We start from the raw sequence: 26,194 nt of genomic DNA, 5'->3' as shown, positions 1-26,194 counted from the left end.
CTCTTGAATTCGCCCCTTCCTTGCCAAGTGAGTTGCTCCTTCCTGGGGTCTCAGGGAGCCTCCGCTACATCTCAGGCCTGGACGCTTACCATTGTCATCCCTGCAAGGAGCCTTCCTGCCCCCCAGGTGACCCCATTCTGTGTTGTGCCCAGCCAGGAATTTGGGGCTCCTTCCTGGCTCCCTCTTTTCCCTCACACCACATCCAATTAGTCACCATGAAAACCTCACGAATTCACCTCCTTAGTATCGCTCAGATCACCCAGTTCTCTCCGTCCTCACCTCTGTCACATCACTCAGCAGAACTACTGATCCCCACATGGGGGTCCTGCCGCCTCTCACCTGTTCCAATCAGCATTCACTGTCCCCAGAATGACCCTGATGAACAGACCAGCCTGCTCACTCCTCTGCTTCAAACCTACAATATAGGCGCCTTCAAATCCAGAATAAAGTCTCAATTCTTTAGGGGGCACATATAAAGCCTTTTGGATTAGCTCCTACCTGCCTCTCAAAGTCTTGTCCCTCCCCATCACCCTCTCCCAGACCCTCTTTCCATCAACTCTATGGATGACCTGCAGCATCTAGAACAAGCAACCCTTTCTTTCTTACCTCTGGGTCTTGGCATGGGCTGTTCCCTCTACCTGGAATACTGTTATCTTTGATCCTCACTTTCACTCCCACTCTTGCTTTAGTACTTCACTCACTGGACTATTCTGGGATGGATGTGGCACATCTGCCTTTGTGACCCTCACATGGCCTGTTCTCCTTCTCCGTCCTGTCGTGCCACATTGCAAGTTCCATGGGGCAAGGGGTTTTGCTCACTGCTTTATTCACTTAGAAGTCTCTCAATATTTATCAGATGACTTGCTGAATGAATGAATGTTTAAATGCATGAATACATATATGAATGAATGATTGAATGAAGAAGTTTGCGCTGCATTATGACCGAACCTTGTCTTTGCATTGAGGCAAGCTACATGTGCTGCTCAGGTGGGCTGTATGTACCAGAGACAAATAGGAAACCCTCTGCCATAGGAAACCCTCTGATGCCGTAGGCAAGTCACATCTGGATAATTCAGGAAAACCGACTTAAAGTTTAAAAAAAAAAAGTGTTTTTTAGACTTTTCTTCCCGGAATGCTTTAAAAAGAGAGATGAGAGAGCAAAGCAGTCCCTGGGATAGCTCAGCAGCAGCCTGGAGGTGGGGGAGGGGGCGGCGTGGAACTAATTACATTTCCCTCAAGCCCTTTGAGCTCAGGTCTCAGGTTTTTCCTGAGAGCCGTTCACAGCACCCAACCAAGCAGCGATTTACTGAACAGTGACCTCATGTTACATTTCACAATATGCGTGTCATATAAGCAGTCTGTGCTGCTGAACAATTTCCTGTAAACATTTACGATGGTTTGAGGCACTGGGGCCAGTCCCCAGTGGTTCTGGGAAAGGCTTTTTAAAACATGAGAACAGAAGGAAGCTCAGCCCTGACTGTGCATGGGACGCTGTCGAGTAATCACACAGCAGAGGTCAGCATGGGGTGACCATGAGCCTTGGGAGGGCTGCAGGCCTCCTGGCTTTTGCTTTCCCAGCAATTTTCTGGGAAGATACCGAGCTGAGTTTCAGCAGGATGGAGGGTGCCCTCCACTTCACACCAAGGGCCACATGCTGCAGGAGGGATCCACGCCATGAACTAGGGGAAGGGGCTCAGCTTTCCTCAGAGGCTCCCAACGCGAGCCACAGCCTGCTTCACTGAGCCTGGGGGCTGCAGCCCCATTTCTGGTGTCCAAGGGCTCGTCTCTTCTGCTCGCACCATTGAACTTCCCAGTCCCCTAGTTTCTCCTTTGGAAATGGAGGTGCAGAGATGAAGTAACGAATGAGGGAGACTTTTGCCTGTGTGGGAGGGTCATTATTTTCCACTTGCCCACTGTGTTAGTTTCCTGAGGCTGCTGTAATTACCACGAACTGGGTGGCTTAAAACAACAGCCATTTATTCCCTCATAATTCTGGAGGCTAGAAGTCTGAAATCATGGTGTCAGCAGAGCCACACTCCCCCCAGAGGCTGGGGGTGGAATCTGTTCATTGCTTCTTCCGTCTTTTGGAGGCTGCCTGCAATCCTTAGCATTCCTTGGTTTGTCTGCAACACTCCCATATCTGCCTGTCTTCTAATGACCTGCTTCCTGTGTGTCTTCTCTTCTAAGGCAACTTGTCAATGGATTTAGGGATCACCCAGGTAATCTAGGATGATCTCATCTCAAGATCCTTAATTACATCTGCAAGGACCCTTTTCCCAAATAAGGTGACATCACAGGTTCCAGGGGTACATATTTGGGGGGGCACCATTCAACCTGGTATACCCTCAGCTATGGAGAACAAAGACTGCTCAGGGTGGGCCCACTCACTGCTCATACGGATCTAATGAGCCTTGTGGGGAGTTTGGATCAGAGCACATTGTTCAAGAGGAGGTTAGCATATAGTGAGGGCCAGGGGGATGCTGGGCCCTGTGCTGCCGGCTTTATCCTCAGCACCTCCCTGTGAGGAGACATTATTAGCCCCATTTTGCAGATGAGAATACTGAGGTCATGGCAGCAGTAAGCGGCAGAGCAGCTGGTCAAACCCAGGCCTGAAGTTCATTTTTGTACATGGGGAGTGGAAAGAGCCCTGGGCTCAGGGTCATGAGGTCTGAGTTCCAGGCCTGGCTCTGCTCCTGTGTGGCTTGAGCAGCATGGCTTAGTCTCTGTGGATGTCAGAGGCATCAGACCTTGCTCCCCAAGGACCTGCAGCATCAGCATCCCCTGGGAACTTATCTCAGAAACCACTCAGAACCACACACACAGAACCTGCCTACTGACCAGACACCCTGATGACTCAAATGCACAGTAAGGTTTGAGATGCTGCGGACTAGCTAACCTCCAAGGCAGCTTTTCTCTCTAAGAGTCTGTTCCTGTGTTTCTTCTGTGAGGGAGGATGACAAACATCCTTTTACGTATCAGAGAGGATAATGGATGTTGGGGTCCTTGCATTCTCTTCAGAGGGGCCCTGAGAAGGAAGGCCTGACAAAGAGAGTCAGCTTTGGGGGGAGGATAGAGGGCTGCCGTGGGTTAACCAAGACCCAGACCAGGCAGGTACTTACATAGGACCCAGGAAAGCAGGGACACCAAAGAAACAGTAAGGAAATCTGTAAGTTTCATGTTACTATTTGGAAAAATCAGATACTGTTTTATAGCATAGCATTCATATTATTGTGAATTGTGTAGGTAGGTGAGTGGGTGGAAAGTATACATAATCTTTTGGATGTATGAGACCTCCAGGCCCACTCTGCCCAATGCAGTGGATACACGCAGCTGCTGAGGACTTGACGTGTGGCTGGTCCAAGTTGAAATGTTCTATAAGTGCAGAGTACATATATTTTGAAGACTTAATGTGGGGGAAAAAAGGGATTCAAATACCTCGTTAATTCTTGTATGGATTAACTTGTATGGATTGTCTGTTGAAATGATATTTTTGACACAGTATTAAATTAACTAAAGCATACTATTAAAATTAATTTCACCTGCTTTTTTTTTTTTTTTTTAAGTTCGGTTTCTCAAAAATTTAAAGTGACCCAGATGGCTCACCTTTGTGGCTATTGGACAGCATGGCCCTAGACATCCTTTCCAGCCCTGGAAGAGATGGTGTATCACTGAGGTGGGTGCATAGTCTCGCTGACTAATTTTGCCAGTGTTAAAGTTTTGCTTTGGCTTGCATTTATTAGGAGTGGTTGGAATTCTAGCCCTTCAACCAAATCACAGCTTTCGAAGATGGCGCTCGTTGCTGATCGCCCACCTTCATTTCATACCTCTTTGGCCTTGAGCAAATATTTAACCTCTGAGCCTCAGCATTCTCCTCTGTGAAGTCGTTATAATATCACTTCTCAGGGTGGTGGGGAGCATTCCACGAGATGATGTGCCTCCAGGACCCAGGGTAGCCCTTGGCACGCAGAAGGTGCTGTACAAGAGTATAACCAGCACGAGAGTGGTCCCACCTTGTGGCCACATCCAAAAGCAGGGAGAGGACACTGCACGACTTTGCCATTCAGTAGGTGCTCCACCTGTGCTTACTGAACTGAACTTGCATGGTGGCTGAGAACGCGGGCGTTTATCCTTAACTGCACCTGAATCATTCCTACACCCACTGCAGCTCTAGCGCCAACCCACATCCAGGTGTCAGGACTTCACTCGAGAGGCAGCAGGGAAGCACACCTGTGAGGCTAGCTCAGCCACTCTGCAAAAGTCAGAACTATAAACATCCCACCACTTCCTGTTAAAAATGTCTCCAGACAGCTGTTGTCCAAATACAAGATTAACCAGGCCAGGATATGAACAAGGGACAGCTTCTCTCTGCTGAGCTTTCCACTCATGCCCCCAAACCAAGCAATCTAGTTATCCTTCTTCATTTCCAGTGTTCTCTCTCTCTCTGGTTTATTCAAGAATACTTACTATGTAGAAATCCCTTCTACCACTTCCCTTCCCGGTCTTCTCCAACCCGACTCCCTTGGGATTTCTCCAACGTTTCTTGGGCAATGGCAGACTATTCTATACTAGACAGTCCCTTATATTGAAGCAAAATAGTCTTATTAGATTTCCACCATGGATCCCAGTCCTTTCCTCTGGAGTCACACAAAGAATTTATGACTATATTTATTCTACCACAACACCCATTCCTAGGAAAGTAAATCTCCACGAATTTACTTCTAAGTGAAAATCTAGAACTTGTTTTTACAAAAACGTTATGCCAAGTGAAAGAAGCCAGACACAAAAGGTCACATATTGTATGATTCTCTTTGTATGAAATGTCCAGAATAGGCAGATCTATAGAGACAGACCGACAGCAGATTAGTGATTGCCCTAGACTGGTGGGAGGTGGGGGTGGGGAGTGGCTGCTAATGGATGTGGGGTTTCTTTTGGGGCTGATGAGCATGTTCTGGAATTAGTGATGATGGTTACATGAATATTTTATAAGTCACACTCCGGGATGCAAACCTTCGTTCATCAGTGACCTCCTTGGGTCCCAGAGCCTCTCTGGGTCTTATTCTCCTCATGGTCTTCTTCCTGGATGCTTTCTCCCTTGTCCCACCTTGTTCCTGGAGTTATCTTACTCCTGATCTGTTGCTTAGTCTCTGATTCTTGCCATGCACGTACTTAACCTTAGGCCTGGATATAAACAGCTTCTCCCATTTCGACCCTTGGTTCTTGACCTTGACCACAGTTTTATGTTCACTTGGTCAACTTCTAGATGCAGCTCCCAGACCCCTAATCCAGTTCTCATCAGACCTGATTCCCACCCCCTCCCATGAAAGGGATCAGAAGGGTTTAGATGATATTAGGATTGCATGAACTATACTTCTCATGAAGTCTCTTCTACCTCCAGGTCAAATTAAATGCTATAATTTTCAATTTCTGACTATTCCATTGAATTCTGAAAAGCAATAGAATTCAATTATAACTGTGGGATCTTCTAGACAGAGAACCTTAGACATAATCAACTTGGATTAGTTCGGAAGACACAAGCTAAGTGGGAGGTCATCTTCCTAAGATCATGGGAAAATTAGATACGAGATCAAATTTAATCAATGTCAAAAGTAAGTTTACAAACCAAATATCTTTCATACCCATTCCTTTGCAGGCTTTGTGCAGTTTTTTGATATCTTCATCCACGTCAAAACCCTGATGTCTTCTCTGTTTGGCCTAGAGAAAATAATTGAAAATGTGAGTGGACGATAATAGGAATCCTTAGATTATCTCAGTCTGAAATTGGTAGCTGGTTGTGAAACCAAGCAGTCATCCGACTGAGGGCCCAGCTGCCACTTTACATGTGGGTTCATGTGCAGCTCAGCGGGGGAAACTCCGGCCCCAGAGAAGTGGCTGGTACTCCTTGGAGCCAGCTGGCTTTGGGCAACCATGGAGAATGGATCCCTCTGTTTTCAAGGACAATCAGCCTGGCCAACTCTGAGATGAGCAATTTTCACATCAATCCTCGCTTTGCATGAGTGTCTCTGAAACCTAGAGTAATACAGTGGGCCAATGTCCTGGAATGCTGGTTCTCCCCTTTTGCTGTGAGACACAAGTATGTCTAGGGAATAGGTGTTGACCGCCAGAAGCTGAGGGTTCTAGGATCTTATTACAGATCCATTTGGTGACCCGGGGCTGAAGCTTTGCCATTCACACAATGAAAGCCATAATATTTAGTTTGCCAGACATACCATATAGACCAGCAACAGCACAGTTACTGGTTTTTACTACTCCGTGGGGAGAGAAAGTTCTGTTTATATAATAAGCCAATGTTTCACGTACCTCAGTGATTGGCATAACACATGCATTAATTTGTCCACAGCTACCCAAGTCAATATTACTATTATTATTTGCTTATTATTTTTCTTTCAACTAGCCTGCTGTTCTTTTACTTAAAGTTATGTTTAAAAAGAAATTTTCTATTAGCACGAAAACGGAAAACCAGCATCAGTTGCCTAAACAAAATAGAAACATGAACATAAATGCATTACTATAAAAACAAGTAAAGATGTGAGGTTAATTGCAGTTATGTAACTAGTAGCTTTGAACATGCCCTGCATTTTCTCAGTTCTGTGTCTTTCCTCACAGAGATTCCCTCTTATGATGTGTGTCACTTATTTCCCATCCTTCAATGAAGGATGGTTTAAGTGCTACAGTCTACACCACCCAATTCCCTTCTTCCTCCTTTCATTTCCTTTAGCAACTGTTGGGAATGGATAGTAAACCACATAAGGCAGAGTGGACATCTTGCATTTATCTGCCTAGCATCCCTATTACTTTGAGGAACGTCCCCATCCCCCATTTCACGTGGTCTTATTGGGACTGTTCGTCAAGAGGCTTGAGCCCCTTTATCCTGTCCCTGGGTGGGCACATACCCCATCAGTCTGGCAATCGAGGCTGGTTCAGGAATCGGGATGTAATCCAAGCAGAATCATTAGTCTTTTCCTTGGTTGACACATAGCTGTTGAGAGAAATACGTCTCTCCCCACTGGGCTTGCTAAGCTGAGAGAGTGCGGACTTAGGGCTGTTGTTGGCCATGCTCTGTGTCTACTACATGAAGGGAGCATGAGTTCAGAGTGAAGCAAAGCAGAGACAAAAAGAGTGGAGGGAGAGAGAGAGAGAGAGAGAGAGAGAGAGAGAGAGACAGCAGTGCCTGTATCCTTGCACTTGCCAGTTTCATTAACTAACAAACTACCACTTTCTCTTAAGTTAATTGCAAGTTGGGTTTCTGCCCTTGCAATCAAACGTGTCCCGACTAATATCCATGGACTGGAGGAGGGCTGGCGTCTAGGCCTTGGTTAATGGAGAATCATGTAATCCTAGAGCCATAGGGATCTGCAGGGCCACCTATCACCCCCCTGCCTTTTGTAATGTGGGTGCACCGCCCATCTTGAAGTATCTGTTGTAGAAACAAGTCAGGAGGGGACTTAACATTTGTGGAGCAGCTGCCATGTGCCAGGCAGTTTCTTCATTGACAGACTTTTTGTTATTATTAACAGGGGAGAGTAGGCATTAGTAGCCTACTTTGAGGATAAGGCAAGTTGGGTTCAGACAGTTTAGGGAATTTGTCTGAGGTCTTGTGGGATGCAGGGATGCTCCCAGCTCAGTGTGCCTTGTAGGGCCAGTGCACCATCCTGCTTCATACTCTAACTCTGGCTGGGGTCTTCGTAGTCAGCAGAGGATCGATGGGTCCCATTTTGCTTTCCAAACATTTTGCGGGGTATAAAAAAAACCTATCTGATGCTGCCGAAGGCTTATTGGCAGGACCAGCAACATAATTTGTGGGGCTCAGAGCAAAATGAAAATGTAGGGCTTCTTGTTCAAAAATGAATAAGAATTTCACATGGTGACATCAGGGCATGAAACCAAATGCAAGGCCTTTCTGAGCGTGGGGTTTCATGCGACAGCACAGGCTGCAGGCTTACAAAGCCCGCCTAGCTTTTTTATCAGATTCTGGGAGGTGTGGTTCTCTGAGTGTGGGAGTGTGGAAAGTAATCTCAAAGGGGTAACGGATGTCTTTGTTTTTCATTAGAAGTATTTTGGAAGGTAGGGGAAGTGAGGTGGATGGGCCCAGAGCAGAAATCTCCTATTAGCAGGCTGATTCTTAAACTGTTCTGTATGTCATTTCATCTTCATCGGTGCAGAGACTTTGGTGGGACACTTATTACCTGTCCAACTTCACAAGTGATACATTGAAGCAGGGACACAGGGTTCTGTGAATGGCTGAACTTATGGGCTATGTCCTTCCTGAGGTCCCTGGCTGAGGGGCAAAGGGGCTGGAGTCCAGCTGGGGTTACTCTTGCCAAGACCTGTGCTGGCAGCCCTGCTTCGCCCCCAGAGGGACACTTTTTTTTTTTTTTTTTTTTTTTTGCATTTGCACAAAGATGCTGCCAGGGCTTGCAGACATGTTTAAGATCACCTGGAGAGGCAATGGCTGAATGGGAGCCAGGGCTGGAACCAGGACCCTCCGACTTAGATATGAAATGACACTCCTGTCCCTCATCCCTTACTGTTTTCCTAAGTGGTTCCATGACAAAATGTCACAATGTTTACAGAAGTGGAGGGATGGGAAAGAACGCTCTGAGCTTGCCAGTGTGTTTATCCTGGACTGAAAAAGGAGCGTCATTTGGTCCAAAGTAACAGTGGTATCTGGGGGGTTGGGGAGTGGCTGCTGCAGTTGGAGAGTATGGAGCCTCCTGTTAAGAATGAAGATGATATTGAGACTTAATTTTTTTCTTTTTTGCTTAACAAATGATGAGGCATAAATATCCATATCAGATACACCTCTATCAGCAGGATAGAGTCACCATCCCCTGAATCCTTCCAGGAACCACTGCCAGCCATGTTGGCTGTCTTTCCTGACCTGAAGAGAATTCGATCTTGTTCCTCGTAACCGCAAGATATTTGCTATCGGAGTGAAGGAATCATGTGATGTGATTTTTAAAAAGGGAAAAAGAAAAGAGTCTGTTTGGAATTTTCCCCTCTGTGTAGCTGGGACCGCCCCCACAATGGACACATTCATCAGTGACTCCCCGTGTTGATGCAGCAGTTGTCCTTGGATTGTTCTGATGAGCTGGGTAACGAACCTTTCTGGAATGTACACAGAGCGGACATTCCACGTCCGTTGTTCATTGTTACCTGTTAGGCAGCTGACTTTCGGGCCTTGAGCCTGTTTGCCAATCAGGAGATTTCGTGTTTTTTTTTGAAACCTGAGACCTCGGAGTAGAACTTCCACCTAAAGCAAGTCTGAAGGAATGCGAGTCAGACACCAAATGTGCAGCGGTGCAGGGGACTCCAGGATGGGGACAGAAATGTTTCTGAGAGTTTTAGCGAATTACACGGATATTCCCCTTGCTTTCAACTACAAGGCATGATGAATTTGTTTGTCTATTTGCTTTTTAACAGGATTTGTACTGACACTCAGGAGACACATAAAAAAGAGAGAATGTTAGAGGCTAATAAAAATGATTGCAGCAGTCTGGGCTTTCAGCCCACATGAATCCAAGTTTCAATATGGTTCTGCCCTTTAGCAGCCATGTGAACATGGACCATTAACCTCTAGCCACTGTTTTCTCATCTGTAAAATGGGGGCAATGTCTGCCTTGGAAGATCTGAGGCTTCCATGAGACAGTATTTCAAGTGTCAGAGATATAGAGGAGCCACAGAAATCTAGTCCTCCCTCTGCTTCGTGGGCCACCTCTTGGATTTTTGTCTTATAGTGATATTTAGATTTTCAATTCCGTATATTTTGATTCACTATGTTGAGGGGGGAGAGAGAGAGAGAGAGAGAGAGAGAGAGAGAGAGAGAGAGAGAGAGAGAGAGAGAGGTCTTCCAATACCTGGCATCATGATATATATCTCCAATATAGACAGCATCATGTTTATAATGTTTATAATAGGTGGCCACTGAGGATATAATAGTCAAGTTTAAGAACATGGCTTTCTAGTCAGACTGGATTTAAATACCAGTGTGACTGCCTATTACTTGTGTGACCTTGGGCAAGTTTGGGAACCTCTCTGTGCTGTGGTTTCCTTATGGCAAAGTGTGGAGACAATAGTGCCTACCTCGTAGGTCTCTTGTGAGAATTTAAATGAAGTCATTCATGCAAAGCATCTAAAATGAAGCCTGGCAGAGAGCATGTGCATCGTAAATGTAAACCATATTTGTTGAAGGCAAAACAGCCATGAACTTTCCAGAATATTTTAAACACTGTTCTACTTGAGAGGTTTTCATCTTGTCAGTGGTACTCTCAAGACCAATCTTTCATTGACCACCTGCAATCCAAAGCTAGAGTTCCAGGCATGGATTGCACACAGGACAGTTAAGTGATTAATAATTCAGGCTGTGGAGTCTGGGTGACTCTGGATGACACCCCAACGCCACACTTTGTTAACTTGTCTATTTGACAAGGGTGATAATTCACACCTCAGGGAGTGTGTCACGCAGCCCTGCTTGTCATCAGGCCAGAATGTCAAGCTCAAAATGGAACCAAATACTATTAACTCCACAAAAGGCCCTACCAGTTGTAGGAGTAACCTGGGAACATTCAGTCTTGGTTTTCTTCCTTCTAGCATGTCTACATATCACTTCTTTGTGTCTCTATGTTCCTGCCTCTAAAACAAGGAAATGAATGATCCATTTTTCTGGAGGGAGGAAGCATAGGGACAGAAAGAATGCTGAAAACACCCCCTCTGTGAAATGACTAGGGGACGTGCCAGCATCTATCTGTACATGGATTGCCAAGGAGAAAGGTCAGCTCTTGTATGAAGTTCTGATATCCTCAGCCAGAAGGGCCAGAATAGAGAAACTGCCACCTAACCAAAAGCTTCTGTCCCAGTGTAACTGAAGGAAGCCTTAACTCTTATGATCTAAAGGGAGCATTTACAGACAATCTTCCTCCAGCTGGCAGCAAACTCTGGGGATGGAGTTCGTGAAAAGGTTAGCTGAAGGATATGGTTTGCAAATTGGTTGCTTTGTATATTGTATAGGAACCAGGATTTCCCAGGACCCAGCCTTAAGTATATACATATTTAAGTACACTCCTACTTGTCAATCCTGGTGACCTGGTCTTCTATTTGGATAGCTTGAAGACTGGAAAATAAAAATATACTATCTCATGAGAGACACGTGAAGAAGTTAAAAAGCAATAGATGGCAGGCACATTAGACTCTCCTCAGAATGGTTCCTCCTTCGTTCCCTGCTTCCTGTCCTCCCTTCTCTTTCCCCCCTTCCTTCTTCCCTTTTCTCCTTCCTCCTCCCCCATTTTCTCCCTCCCCTGCCCTCAACAGACAAGTATTGAAGGTCTTTTGTGTGGCACCACTACCCCAGGTAACAGGGACTCAATGATGAAAGTCAGTCCTCGTCCCCAGGGAAATAAACATGAAAACAGATCAAATGAAAATTGCGTTAGGGTAGGGTAAGCGCATCGGGTGTAAATAGCTCAGAGGAGGAAGAGGGATTTTTATGGAGAAGTTGACATTTTTGCCGATTCTTGAAAGATATGTAGGAGTTAGGCAAGCAAAAAAGAAAAAAAAAGAGGAAGAGGAGTGGCAGCGATGGGGGAAGGACCACCAGGGAGAGACTACAGCTGCGTGTTTTCTGGGTCTGTGTACATGTGTGTTTATTATGACCTGTCACTGCGCCACTGCAGAGCAAACATGATTGATCTAAACCAGACATACTGACATGGTGGGGACTTGGGAGTCAGACCTACGGTGTTTAATTATGCGTTGCCCCTCGCTGGTTATATGATGCTGGGCAAGCTGACCCATCTCTCTGAGCCTTTGCTGTCTGTCTTGAAAGTGGAGATGGACGTACTCATGGGTAGTGTGAGGTTTGGATGCAGTCGTGTTCGGGACACAGTAACGCATGCCAGTTGAGAACAAGCACCCTGTTAGTGGCACGTAGGAGGTGGGATGCTCCATGACATAGGATGTAAGGGTCAGTTGTAAACTCTGAAGTATTATCAAAATGTAATGGGAGCGGCATTTTGATTGTTTGCTCTTTCCAGCGCAGTTGCCCAGAAGCCCTGGCGTGCTGCAGTCTGCTCAGTAAATATTTGAAAGTGGTTGCTTGGTATCCGGGCTCTGAGGAAGTGCTGGGGAGCAGAGGGCAGAGGGCTCATTGTACACAGATCCAAAGAGGGCTGCTGTTTGAGCTGACCTGAAATCAAGAGGAGGCTGAGGAGATGAAAAATGAGGGCCAGAAGTAAAAGCAGGTGGTGGCCTGGGTTGATGAAGCAGGAGAAAAATGGAGGCAGGTGAGGGTGGTGCTGGGGAGAGGCTTGGACACCCCTGACTTCTCCTCAGTGTAAGCAATGACCATTGCCACTGCTAGTGAACGGTACCTTTAGCCACAGTGTTGGCAATTTGGGCTAACCTTGATTTGTATAGATTTTAAGATCATTATAGAGTTGGGGAAACTGAGGTCCAGTATGGGAAAGAGACTTCTTTGTGGTTACATTGGTACCCCCTGCCCAAGATATCTACGTATGATGCCCTTTCTCTCCTTATTCTTTCTAAGTCTCTATTTTCCCATCTGAAGGATGGTAATAAGAGTACCTTCGTCTTGTGGGTTGTTATAAGGCTTTGTATCAGAAGTAGTTGGCAGGATGCTTGGCATGTGGTGACTACTCAATGTCATTTTTATTATTTCCTTCCATCTTGACCTGATTCTTAAGGAGTGCTGAATGAGCCCCTGACACAGTACTTTGTGCAGCACCTTTAAAGTAACTAATTATATACTTTAGTTCTAAATCAGATGCCATTTTATACTTATCAATAAATAGTAGCAGGAGCTAAGAGTTTAAGAGAAATTTATGGGAGGAACACTTAAAATTGCAAATGACAGCAAAACATACAGCACTTACTATGTGTCAGACACTGGTCCAAACAATTTACATATAATAACTCATTTAATCTTCACAACAACCATGCGAGGTAGGTATTATTACCTCTTATTTTGCAGAGGAGAAAACCAAGACCCAGAGAAGTTAATAACTTGCCCAAGGTCACACAGCTAGAAAGTGATGGAATTCAAACCTACATAATCTGGATCCAGAAACTCTACTATTGATCATTATTTTTTTTGTCCCTGTCAAAAAATAATTTTATTATTATTATTTTTTAATTTAAGGGTAGAAAAACTCAGTTCAACTCTAAAACGCTGGTCTTTTACAGAAACACCAGTTGAGACCTGCTACTTGTCTTCTCACCAGGGATGCCAGGGACCCTTTGCATAGTCATGGGATCAATAAATGTCCTTGATGATGAGACAATAGGAAGTGAAGCTGAAAAAATGAAGGCCGGGTACCACTATTTGCAAGGCAAAGCAAACAGCCTCTCCTGTGGGTGAAATGGAGACATAGGGCAGGCAAAGTCTGCTCCCAATATTCCTTCTGCGTCAGATGGAATCACCTTTTCTGCTTCTCGTCTGTAAACTTGGACTAGTTCCTGCCCTACCCTGCAGAATCTCAGGAAGATGAAACAAGTCAATGTGATTCATCGAGGCATTTATCACTATTGTCAGCATATGGAAACCACCTAAGTGTCCAGCAACAGATGAATAGATTAAAAAAAGATAAGGTATATAATATATATATAATTCTGAATCCAGATTGTGTAAGTTTCAATTCCATACTAGCTGTGTGAAGGTCATACTGAAATCTGAAGTTTGAGAAACATTTAAGGTACCCAATCCCCTCATTTTACAGGTCAGCTGAGGCCTGGTTGTTAAGTCGTCTTCCCAGGGTCATCTACTTGCTTATGGAAAAACCGAAACTCCTCTCTCGCAGGATAATATATTTTTTTTTAACTTCTAACTCATCGCTTAGTATTTGTATTTTGAAACCAGTTAGTATGAACGCAAAGTACTGTACTATTAAAGTTCATGAATTCAGAGCCAGAAAATATCCTGGTGACATTTACACAGACATGTTTAGTAGACATTGATGGGCAATTTGAAACAGAACAGATGGGCTAGTCACATCTTTAAACATGAATCTTGGGGTGATTGGTAGCATATTGTTTCATTAAGTTGATTGTTTCTTGGGCACAGTTTCCTTGGGAAAATAAATTTCATAAAAAGTCTTGCTTTTTTTGGTTTTAAATCAAAAGCCACTTAAATGCTTGTCAGAGAAAAAGTAAAACTACTAAATAGAATATATATGTATATATATGTATGCGGCAGTGTACTCATTTGGGTGTATTTAAGCACAGTGTCAATCTTACAAGAATATTTGGTATTTTACCATGTAGTTGTTGCTCCATTTTAGTTCAGAGTCTTTATGATCACAGTGACTAATGGCAAAGTTGATCCCCTCCCTTCTTAGATACTGTTTGTTCCCTTGGGCCCCCTTTAGAAGTCATTCATCAAGGAGGTAGACCAGAGAGCTGGGAAAGTGTGTTAGGAGGGCTGAGCTCTGATCAGCCTTAGAACGGTGCTGAGAACGCACAGACCTGTTCAGCTGCTATTGATCCATCCTTGCAGAAATGCAATTTTAAAATTAATTCATGTATGAATTAAGCATTGGCCATCAGTCTAAATGGGTAGGAATACTTGCATCATTTGGCAAAGAAGGCTGAAAATAGAGAAAGCATCCCCTTGGATCAGATCTCAATATAACTTACTTACGTATGCTGACCGTGTATTATGAAAATGGAGTGAAACTTTTTAGATTCAAACAATGACCTTACTTCTAAATCTGGGATTATTTATGTGTTGGCATGCTCAGAACGACTTTTAATGAAGATTGGTATAGTTAGGTCATTTTCCAGAAAGATAAACGTTCTTAGGCTATGCTCTTTGGGTTACGTCTGCCGACGTGGTATTTACCAATCAAAGGTAAAAACAGGATTGGGCAGGAGCAAGGAGACCTGACTTTAAGACTCTTCAACATCTAGTGTCCTCAGGTGGTGGGCGTGTTGTTCCTGGAGTTACTAACAATATACTCAGAAGTGCAAACAATGTGGCTGGCCTGTCATGCACTGAGCTCTGATAGAGGGACACTGACTGGTGCAGCCCTTTGGGGGCCGCAGCCAAACAGAGGAGAGGTGAACAAATTCACTCATGATTGTTTCCGTCCATGTCTTCCCAGGTGAACGCTGCTTATGTAGGCAGGCAAATCAGCAGCTCAGCTGCCTCATGATTGGATGTTTTCATAGGAAAGGCCTTTTTACTCTGGCCATCAGAAGTTACTATGGGGCTAACAGCTTTTGGGGGACAAACTGCTGCCTGTCAGCTGCTGATGTCACCAACAGGAGGACAAGGGTCAATCTTTAAGATGAGTTGGCTTTTACCCTGTGATAAGAGAGCCAATCAGTGTGAGGGAATGCCAGGACCAGAGGGGCCGGGATGCATGGTTGCTGATAGAAATTCAACCAGGTAAAGACATTTTGGGGACAACTCCTATGGGGAGATAACCTCATTTTCCCATCTAAGGTCTGTGTCTAATGAAGTGTTTCTCAACCAACGAGGAGCAATTTAGCTTCCCAGGGGACATTTGGTGATGTCTAGAGACATTTTTGGTGGTCACAAATAGGGGGGTGCTACTGGCATCTAGTTATAGAGGCCAGGGATGCTGCTAAATGTCATACAAGGCACAGAATAGTCCCTCACAACAAAGAATGATCTGGCCCCAAATGGCAGTAGTGCCAAGATCTAATGTGCTAAGGGTCTACAACCCTGGCCTAATGGTTGTGATAATTCTGTCAACACATTATTTTCGAAGGTGTTGAGAAGGCTGAGCTTCTCCTGGTAAATGGCACATAGATATGGATTAAAGCAAGGTCCCCAGTCACAAAGAGCAAATTGCTGTGGTTACCGAAAAGGGAAGATTAGAAGTAGACCATGATGTCTTTCTTTCTTTAGTTTTTTAATTTTGTTTCAAAGTAACTCAGATGACAAATCTCAAAGATGAGTGCAGAGATAAGGTAACTAGGAAGAAGAATTTCAGTTCAAGTCGGTCCAAAGGGGAGAAGCCTGTCATCACCCCTGCTTCTTTGTCTGCATTGCATTTGTTGCAGACATCACAGCCTCAACTGGCAGCTTCAGCTGGCTCATTCTCAGGGGTCCTTTAGTACAGTGTTGGGCTGGAGAACTCAGAGTTTCTTTTAGAGGCAGAATAGCATGCATCATCTGGAAACAAGATTTTGTGTCCTGGGGAAAATGACTGCTTTGAGGTTGTCCACAGATTGTTTGGGGAGTTAGAGACCCCTGAAGAGTGTTAAACCTCCAGATATCCAATTACTGCTGTGTTGCATCAACAAAAGTGAACCTGGAAGATACTGTGGTTGTGGGGAGATGGTGGCTATTTCTCAACCGTGAAAGAAACCATGCCTTTAAGACTTATGAAAAATGAAGCACTTTTCTCATTAGAAAGAATTATCCATTTCCTTCTTCTATTGCCAAAGGCTGGTTTTCTTTGCCAATTCAACGAGAGTATGAACTTGGGATTCATTACTTGCAGGAAAAAAAGAAACTAGTATAGTCTGAGATCCTCAAGAGTCAATGATAAGTGGGCAGATGGAATTGAATAAAGAAAATATTGGGGGCTGAGCTGGGTGGGCCTTTGCAGCATCAAATGGTGCTGTGTAGTGGGGGCCTAACCAATAGTATGAACAAGTTCTGATTTGCTGAAATGGAAACAAGGTGAAATAGCTAAATTTGCTTTGAGCAAATTTCTGTCTCAATCAGAATCAAAGCAACGAATGTTATTCTTTCCCCGGGTAAGAGAGTTTAAATATGCATTGGATTGAAACCTATTCATTATTAAATTTGTATCTTCTTTTCATTCCCACCACAGGTATCCAAACCCTCATCTCCGGAAGGGGATTTGGATCATTTCACTGCCTTTCCATCTGATCTTCAAGTCTTTATTCTCTTCTTATTTCAGTCCATCCAACAGTAGCAGCAGCAGTAACAGTAGTAATATTCATAAGAAGAATTGTGCTAAGAAAGCAATAATGATAAAGCAATATCCCCCACCCCTAAGGAGAAGTAAGGCCAAACTTGGCCACAGTGATAGTCCAAGGAGTAGGAACATGACCCGAGCCAATCAGAATTTTCCCTGACATTTTATATGTAGATGCCTAGAGAAGGAAACTCTTGTCTTTGAGGTTGTTCATCTATGTAGGGCCTGTGGCCATGCCTCCCTCTTCTCATCAGCTCCTTTTACCACCCACAGGAAAGGCTCATTTTCAGGGGGAGAGAATGAGGCCAACACATAGAAAGAAGGGGAGAGAGAGAGAGAGAGATAGCAGCCTGGGGATGAGTCATGGCAGTTGGTCTAGGGATGGACTTTTGATGAGTTCTGGCCAATGAGATAGAAAGGGATGTTTGCTGGGACTTTCCAAAAAGATTTTCCTCACTGACAGGGGTGTGTGTGGTACATGAGGAGAAAGGCACTTTTTCCTCTCTCCCCTTCTTTCGTGCTTTGTGACCCTATCATGTGAGATCACTCATTTGAACACATGACTGTTATCTCACACCCATGAAGGGAGACATTGCCAGCACATCCAGTGTGGCAGAATGGAAAAGCCGACACAGCCTGGGTCCTCCATGAACTGCTGAACCAACACTGGAATCCCCTCCTTTTAGACTTCCTGTTAGAGTTGATGATTAAATGTCTTTGTTATTTAAGCTGCTGTTAGTCTAGTACTCTGCTGTTTGTAATCCAACACGTGCTCTCTTAAAAACAAAGCAAACAAAAGCGACTGAGTTCATACCTCCCAAATTACCTCATGCCCAGATCCAGCTTCTTGCCAGGCATTACACCCAGGTGTACCACCGATATCTCAGACTGAACTCATGCTCTCACTTTGCAAACCTCCACTCTGCTTTATTCCCAGGATTCACCACCGTCCACCTGGGCGCACAAGCCAGGTACCTGGGAGCCACTCGAGTCTGTGTTGTCCCTCACCTGTCACATCCAATTAGTCAGCAAGTCATGTTGATTTGACCCTTCAGCCTGCCTTCTCCAATTCCGTTGTCATTGTTTTACTTGGGGACAGAGGTTCCTCCTCGTCTTTCTCCAGGGCCACTGCCTCCCAAGGGCTTTCCTTGCCTTTGGTCATGTATCTCTCGAAATCTTTCTCCACAGGCTTCCAGCACGGTCCATCCAAAGGGCAGCTCTGACTTTTTCATTCCCTTTTCTGAGATTCATTAAGCCTTCCCAATTGCCTGAGGTAGTGGTTCTAAAAGTGTGGTCTCTCATTTCTTCTGCACAGAAGTATTCCCTCCACCATCTAATTTCTGAGCTTTGTTACAATGGATACATTTCTATTAGCGCATCCGTCACACATTATTTTAATTATGTATTTGTTTGCCTCCATTGCTGACTGTGGTCTTGTATCTTATTCCTCCTTTTATCTACAGAGCCTGGAATAGTACCTGCCTCATGGTAGTTTCTCTAAAAGAATATGCTAAATGGACTGCATAGATGGAATATGGTTTCCTTCCTCTAGGCTGGCAGAGGGACCCCTCTCCCTGCCTTTTCCCTTGTGCAGCTCTAGGATGAGAGGTGGGAGAGGGCAGCCTGGGGCAGGGTGGAGGGGGGAGCAGAATGGGGCAGTTCTCTGGGTTGCATTTGGTGTGAGAAGCCTGGGGAGGAGGGCTCAGCACTGAGTAGGCTTTAAATGCCATCATCCGGGCATTTCTGTAGGCTGACTGGTAGGAGTGGTTTGTAGTCAAAGCTGGGATACAGCTCTAGCCTAGACCTGTGAGAGGCTTTTGCTTCCACATTGCTTCTCAAACTTGAGGGAACATCAGAGTCACCTGGAGGGCTTGTTCGGTTGTAGATTGCTGGGCCCTACTCCCAGAATTTCTGATTCCACAGATCTGGGGTGGGGCCCCATAATTTGCATTCCTAATGAGATCCTATATTATACCAGTGATGCTGATCTGGCGACCACATTTGGGAATCATTGCACTGGAAGAATACGTGATATTAGACCCATGGTTCTCAACTTTGCATACGTTAGAATCACTTGGGGAGTTTTGTAAAATCCAGCTGTCAGGACCTTAGCTACACATTGGTGTTGGGGTGTGACTGGACATAGGGATTTGGACTCTGATGGAGCAGAACATTGGTTTAAGGCTCATTTAGAAAATATAATGAATTGATGAATTCATCAAACTTTTATTGAGCATTATCTACATGCCAGGCATTACGTCAGTAATGGGTGCGCAAAGATGAACAAGACACGGTCCTACCACCAGAAAGCCAGGAGGGCAGCTGTATAAACAGTTCTAAAACCACGTGAGAGAGGAATGATGGTGTTATACATGGAGTATAATGGAAGCACTAAGAAAGAGCATCTAATCCAGCTTAGGGGAGATGGAGGAAACGCAGGATGGGGATAGAGAGGAGATGATGAGGGGATGACCCACTTCAGTAGTTTCAGAAATCCCAAGAGTTTAGCTTTTAGGTGTAATATGAGCCTTTCTTGAACCCAATGCATAGTGTGAAGAACTTCTACCTAAATCCAAATCCATGCTTCACCTCTTACTAGATGTACAACCTTGGACCAATTACCTAACCTCTCTTTGCCTCACTTCCCCCCTTTTTAAAACGGGAGTAATAACAGTAATCTCCGTCATGGAACTGTTGGCAGGACTAAACGCCACCACATACATGGAGTGTTTGGTAGTGTGAAGGGTTTAGACATCATGGACCACGGCCCACGCCCTCAGAACAGCTCACAGTCTAGTAAGCACCTGATAACCATCAGTCATTATTACCATCCTTTCAGAAGGCCCCCTTTGAACCTGCAGTCTGGCCCATCATCCCTGGGAGTTTTGGTTCTTGTCACTCGGTGGTGGAGCAGACAAGCCAGCGTGCCTTGGGATGTGTTAGGTCCCATCCCCTCCCCTACACTGAGTGACCCCAGGCTCCTATGGCTTTAGAGTTCTTGGGTCAGTTTTTCAGTTTGCATATTCTTCCTTCTGTCAGTGTATTTGTCCCTAGCAGTCATTTTTTCCACCTCTTTAAAATGACTGTTTTTCATTTACCATAGACAAGAAACCCCTAAAGCCAAGATGGTATGACTGTGTCTAACCCACAGCCAGACTTCGAACAGGAAGCCTGTATTTAAATAAAGAAGGTATGCTTTAGTGCCTGTCATATTTCGACATCAGAGGTGCTTTTCACTTCCTGGTACACTCAGGGTGGTATTCTAAAGGACTAACTTTCTGGGATAAAAGATTTCCTGACAGGAGAGGTATGACTGCCTGGTCTAGGCTTGTTTCTTTGGGTTTGGGGGTCACCGCTGAATGAACACTCTTAATTAACACCATACCTACTTTTATACCAAATTCCCAGTCCCATTTTGACCTGTCTCCAGAGCCTCCTTCTTTTCTCAGGAATCCAGACCTATTTCCCTCTAGTCATGTGGCTTCCAGGTGTTCCTGTCCACCTTCATCCCAGCTCCCCTGTTCATCTGCCATAAGTCCCAAACTGCTCTCCCTTTTAGACAATATTTATGTTGGCTGAGGTTGGCACAAGGAAGTCATAAATGTGGCATATGCACAAACACCATGGCAGCTCGCTGAGCAGATGTTCTCACATTTACGCATTGGCTTTCATTTGTGGGCACTCACAATGACAGCTGCTTTCGTGGGCACTGTGCTGATCTGTTCTTGTGAGGATGGTGGCACGCTCCGGTTCAGTGTTACTTGAACCCTGCTACACATTAGCATCGCCCGGGGAGCGTGTACAAATCCCAGTGCCCAGGCCAACCACCGCAACAATTAATTCAGACTCTCTGGGAGTGGGACTCAGGCATCAGTGGTTTTTGGAACTCCCCAGGTGATTCCAATGTGTTGCAAGTTTGAGAACTCATTCCCTAATCCACTGTTCCCAGACTTTAACATGCGTAAGAATTATTGAGGGTCTTATTAAAATGGAGGTCAGTTCAGGAGTTCTGGGTGGGCCTGAGATTCTGCATTTCTGACAAGCGCCCAGGCAACGCGGATGCTGGTACTATTCTAAGGTCCACACTTTGAGTAGCAAGGCTGTAGTCCTGTCTAATTCCTGTTTATCAGCCTTGAAAATAATTTTTCAGAACTCACAAGTCTTAAGTTTGTGATTTTTCCCTCCACATTTTTCAGTAGGTCCCATATATTTTGCTCCCTCTCTATTACTCTGCTGATACCCCACAGCCATAGTCTTAAGGCAAAGCCATCTCATTATTGATCTCAATACTCTCTTTTCCACAGGACTCATACAGTAGAATAGACAGTCATCTAGTTAAGCCTGAGCAGAGTTTTCAGTGGATCTTATTTTTCTGTCTAGGCACAAAACTCACTGAGCACAAGGACCTGTTTTCCAGGCTAAGCAGACTCTTTGAACATTATGTAATTTAGCAGAAGATAATAACCCAGTGTCTTTGGTTATTACTGCTCCAAATAGGCCAGTCACAAACACTAGGTCTTCAGTTCAAAAAAATCATTCATGATGACAAAAGGAATAGGGGAAAGCACAAAGCAAAAAAAGTAATTTTCAGTTTTCAGAATTGGCTAGGATTCCATATTACAGTACCTTGGAAAATGTGATTTCCTGGCCAAGACTATTGGCTTTAGAGCACTGTTTGCCAAGTAGTTATCTGTGGACCCTGGTCTGTGGACACAGTCTTGGGGATTCAAAACTTTCCTAGAAGGCTTTTAAAATAGTGTAGGTAATGCTGATAATAAAAACTAACATAAAGACATTGGATAATTGGGATGACCAAGAGCTAGCATATGATGTCAGTGCCTGCATTTGTGTATCTATTTATGATTCTGTATGCCAAACAGTCATATTTTAATTGTTGCAGGCTAATGATAAAAGAACAAAGAACTGAGGGAGGTTTAATATAAAAATCATGCATTTTAGCCAAGAGAAGGCCCAGTTGTATTACAGGGAGTCTTACAAACAAACGTTTCATAATAGTGCAGATGGAGAAAACGTGATAGGAGAACTAAGAAGTCCTGTCATGTTTTAGACGTACAGCAACTCAGAAGAAATCATACCAATCAGGATGATTTTTACATTGAGCGTGACCACTTAACCTCAGCAAAGTAACGTTTTCTATTACACGAAATCAATAACATACATTTACACAGCCTCGACGTGTATCTTACTAGTATTTAATCTCGTAAATTTGTTTTGTTGTGTAGTTGCTTCAAAACTCCAAGCGTTGTAGCTTTAAGTTTGTACCTATTCAAGTCACTTTCTAATGGAAATAATTTAAGTCATTACTGGGACAGCTTTTTTTTTGTGTGTCCTTTAAAAAGGTTTTGCATTTACTTATTTAGAAACACAGTCTTAGCACATATTCATGCCTTGTGCACATGTTAAATTCTATTAGTATTTTCAAAAATGTCATAATGGCCATAGTGTAACATCATGCTGTCCATTTTAAGATACTGGTAAGGGGACACTGTTAGGAAACGTAAGCTCAGTCCCTAGATTACATTTTCATATTAGCTGCAAATATTGGAGCAAATATTTTCCGGGGAATATTTTCCCTGCATGGAAGTAATGCGTGATGATGACATTTTCAGACTAGAGGATTGTGAAAGGTTCAATACAACAAGTCATTGGAGAATAGCACTGGGCCCATGAGAGAGCCTGATCACACATATGACTTAGAGGGGGAAAAAAAAGTGCTTACAGGCTGATGGGTCTCAGGCTGTCCACTCCCTGACAGGCGGCTGAGAGGCTGCACGGCTGTCGCGGAGTGTTGGCTGTCCCCTTTGGGCAACTGTTGACTGCCTTCTGACAGGGAGTAAGACTGGCTCTGAGGGTTCAGAAAAGAAACATATAAAAACGCTAGACCACTCACAAAATTCAGCTGCCCCACCTGGTTGACTTTCAAGGGATGAAATGCAGGGGCAAATGCTTGTTCCTGAGCTCCTCTGCATCTATCAGAAGTATTTTAAGGTAGGTTTCAGTGTCTCTGAAAGATACTCTGAATGGAAGGCTCATGATCTTGGTTAGTATAAAAATGTTACTTACAGATGGCTTTAAAAAATAACACCTCTCCAAGGAAGAGATTTGTAGGTTTGCAACCCTCTGAGTGCAAATTCAATTTATACCAAAGGAAAAAAACCATATAAACAAATACATAGCTTTCAGAAAATTTTTGGAGTTTTATTCTCTTTGCTCCTAGTGTACGCACAATGAATCATTCTTGCAATGGGAAGCTATAGTAGGTGCAAAAAAACCTTAATAAAATTCTTATTGCAACAGCTTCAGCTATGCATTTTTCAATGTAAAACATCAAGATTTAACTCTGACCTGCCTTGTGCATAGTTGGTTCCAAATGGTAGCATTTTAGTCCATTTTTAGTCATTAATAGTTTATAGATATACACTTGACATGAGCCTAGACATTGCAGAAGAAAACTAAATATTTGATCCAGTCCATGAGTATGTGAAAATATCTGGATGTTTGATGCTTAAATAATACTGGAATACTGAAAGATGAAAATCTTTCAATCCAAGTTACATGCTGGTGTAGGAATATTTTTATCTTGGTCTACTGATATTTGCGACAAGAACCTGTTGCCCCCATAAAACTCTGATGGGCAGAGTCTATGAAGTTTTGTGCAACTTTGCTATAAATGAACAGCTTTAGTCATACATTCACAAATACATATTCACCATTTTTATCCCTGCAAGGCACTATCTACTCCCTTATTTTAAACACTTAACTCTTTAGCCCCTCCTAAGAGATTTTTCACTAACGGAGAAAATAGATATTCCCAGTGCATTTCAAAAGCATGGTATGCTGTTGTGAAAACCAAAATAAGGGGTATTCACAATGATGAAGTAAAAAGTATCAATCATGATTTCACAGTTTAAATTGCTCCACATGCTAACCAAATTAAGACTTTGTTCATTTGATTCCCCAAAGCAATAAATACTTACATTACGATTGCCCATTTTCGGTTTTTAGAGATAGTTGTTCTGTATTTCATTAAGCGATCAGCTCTCGAAGGGCAAGTTTATAATGGTTTTCTCAGGACATAGTATCTCTAGAGTTTAATCAGTAACTTTGGCATTGAATTTGAATACATGGTTGGGGATGGGTAGGGAGTGGTCATAGCTACAAATGAGCTTAACCTGTCCAAGCTGCCTTGGCAGGCCGTCTTTTAAAATAAGATATTTATTAATATATCAAGTATAGGCTTTTTAAGCTGACTAACTTATTTTTTAAAGAATAACTTATTCACAACTTAAGGGCTGAACCTCTCTCACTTCTGGGTTATTGAAAGAGCTATTCTTTTTTTTTTTTTAAAGATTTTATTGGGGAAGGGGGACAGGACTTTATTGGGGAACAGTGTGTACTTCCAGGAATTTTTTTTCCAAGTCAAGTTGTTGTCCTTTCAATCTTAGTTGTGGAGGGTGCCATTCAGTTTCAAGTTGTTATCCTTTCAGTCTTAGTTGTGGAGGGCGCAGCTCAGCTCCAGGTCCAGTTGCCATTGCTAGTTGCAGGGGGAACAGCCCACCATCCCTTGCAAGAGTTGAACCGGCAACCTTGTGGTTGAGAGGACGGGCTTCCACCAACTGAGCTATCTGGGAGCTCAGCGGCAGCTCAGCTCAAGGTGCCGTGTTCAATTTTAGTTGCAGGGGGCGCTGCCCACCATTCCTTGCGGGACTCGAGGAATTGAACTGGCAACATTGTGGTTGAGAGCCTGCACTCCAACCAACTGAACCATCTGGGAGGCAGCTCAGCTCAAGGTGCCATGTTCAACCTTAGTTGCAGGGGGCAGAGCCCACCATCCCTTGCGGGACTCAAGGAATTGAACTGGCAACCTTGTGGTTGAGAGTCCACTGGCCCATGTGGGAATTGAACCGGTAGCCTTAGGAGTTAGGAGCATGGAGCGGTTGCCTGAGCCACCAGGCCGGCCTCGAAAGAGCTATTCTTGAGTATACCTTGTAATAATAATAAAAGCATTAACCAAACAAGACTGAAAAAATCTTTCTGTTTTATTAACATCACTATTATTCGTGCAGAGAATCTTTTTGAGGGCTTCACTGAGTTATACTAACAGTCTTTTTATAATTTAGTTAGTTTTTAAATTTAAAAAGTAATATGGACAGGTGGTAAATTTCTTTTCTGGTAATATGACTAGGTATCATTAAAAGTAAGCCAACTGACCTCCCCGTTCTTCCTCCCTGTGGTTTCTTGTGAATCCTTCCAGAAATGGTACATATACACAGCCATGTATGTCTCTTTCTCTCTGTCTCTCTCTCTGTCTCTCTCGACTATTTTTTTCCTCAACAAATGAGTTTGTGCAATGCATTCTATTCCATGCCTTGTATGCTTCATATACGAAAGAGGTACATGTCATTGGCACATTTTTCCCCCCAGTGGCCACATGGTAATTTATTGTCGGTATGAACCAAAACTTAATTCATCCGTCCACTATTCAAGGTCATTTAGGTTCTTTGGTCTTCTGCATGTATCTTTGTATATGTGTCCATGTTTATCTGGAGAATAAAATCTTAGAATGCAATTGCTGGCCAAAGAGTATGTGCATTTAAAACCCCAATAGATGTTGCTAAGTTGTCCCTCGCACAGATATAAAAATGCTGAACCACTCTCAAAGATCAGCTGACCCATGAGGCTGGCTTCCAAGACGAAATGTGTACCCCTACTGTGATGACACGTCAGTGCTCATCTCCCCACATACCGGCCGACACTAAACGTTATCAAAGTTTTTCATTTCTGCCAATTTCAAAGATGAAAAATGGTTATCTCACTATTTAATGTACATTCCTTTCCTTTGATATTCTTAAAATATGTCTCATTCCTTAAAAGCCATTCGTATGAATTTTTCTGTGGTCTGCTTATGCCTTTTATTTTTATTTTGAGTTATTAGTCCTTTCATGATTTATTTGAAACAGCACTTGGTTTCTAAGATATAGGCTTTTGTCACATGTAACAATTATTTTTCCCCAATTTGTTGTTAGTCTTTTGTCTCTGAGTATGGTTTGAGTGTATATATGTGTGAAGAAAGTGTTAGTTTATGTTTTTAAATATATCAGTCTTTTTCTTCTTGGGCTTATTTAGAAAACCATCTCTGCATTAAGATGATTAAAACTTTTTGTACATTTTCTTCATGTTATTTTAATGACTTCATTTTTTAAGACTTACATCTTTGATCCATTTGG

General features: G+C 43.6%; 2 protein-coding genes across 2 annotated transcripts in view; one reads left to right on the top strand and one right to left on the bottom strand.

Moving 5' to 3' along the window:
• NTAQ1 (N-terminal glutamine amidase 1) overlaps window positions 1-5,748 on the top strand; it is a 213,786-nt gene extending 208,038 nt beyond the window's left edge. Inside the window, exons 7-8 of the transcript XR_012490734.1 lie at window positions 3,564-3,673; window positions 5,651-5,748. The gene's annotated coding sequence lies outside the window, so the exon portion shown is untranslated. The remainder of the gene's footprint in view (window positions 1-3,563; window positions 3,674-5,650) is intronic.
• Window positions 1-24,202, bottom strand: part of ANXA13 (annexin A13) — a 43,111-nt gene extending 18,909 nt beyond the window's left edge. The window contains exons 1-3 of the mRNA XM_019719513.2: window positions 23,945-24,202; window positions 22,687-22,812; window positions 5,637-5,712 (exon numbers count right to left, since the gene is read on the bottom strand). Of these exons, the coding sequence (XP_019575072.2) occupies window positions 5,637-5,712; window positions 22,687-22,812; window positions 23,945-23,959 (217 nt within the window). The 5' untranslated portion in view covers window positions 23,960-24,202. The remainder of the gene's footprint in view (window positions 1-5,636; window positions 5,713-22,686; window positions 22,813-23,944) is intronic.
• Between the last annotated feature and the right edge of the window lie 1,992 nt (window positions 24,203-26,194).

Source organism: Rhinolophus sinicus, linkage group LG12 (genome assembly GCF_036562045.2).
Source record: "Rhinolophus sinicus isolate RSC01 linkage group LG12, ASM3656204v1, whole genome shotgun sequence".
Classification (NCBI taxonomy): domain Eukaryota; kingdom Metazoa; phylum Chordata; class Mammalia; order Chiroptera; family Rhinolophidae; genus Rhinolophus; species Rhinolophus sinicus.
The sequence above is the reverse complement of the archived record's forward strand: the minus strand, read 5'-3'. Positions and strand labels throughout refer to the sequence as shown.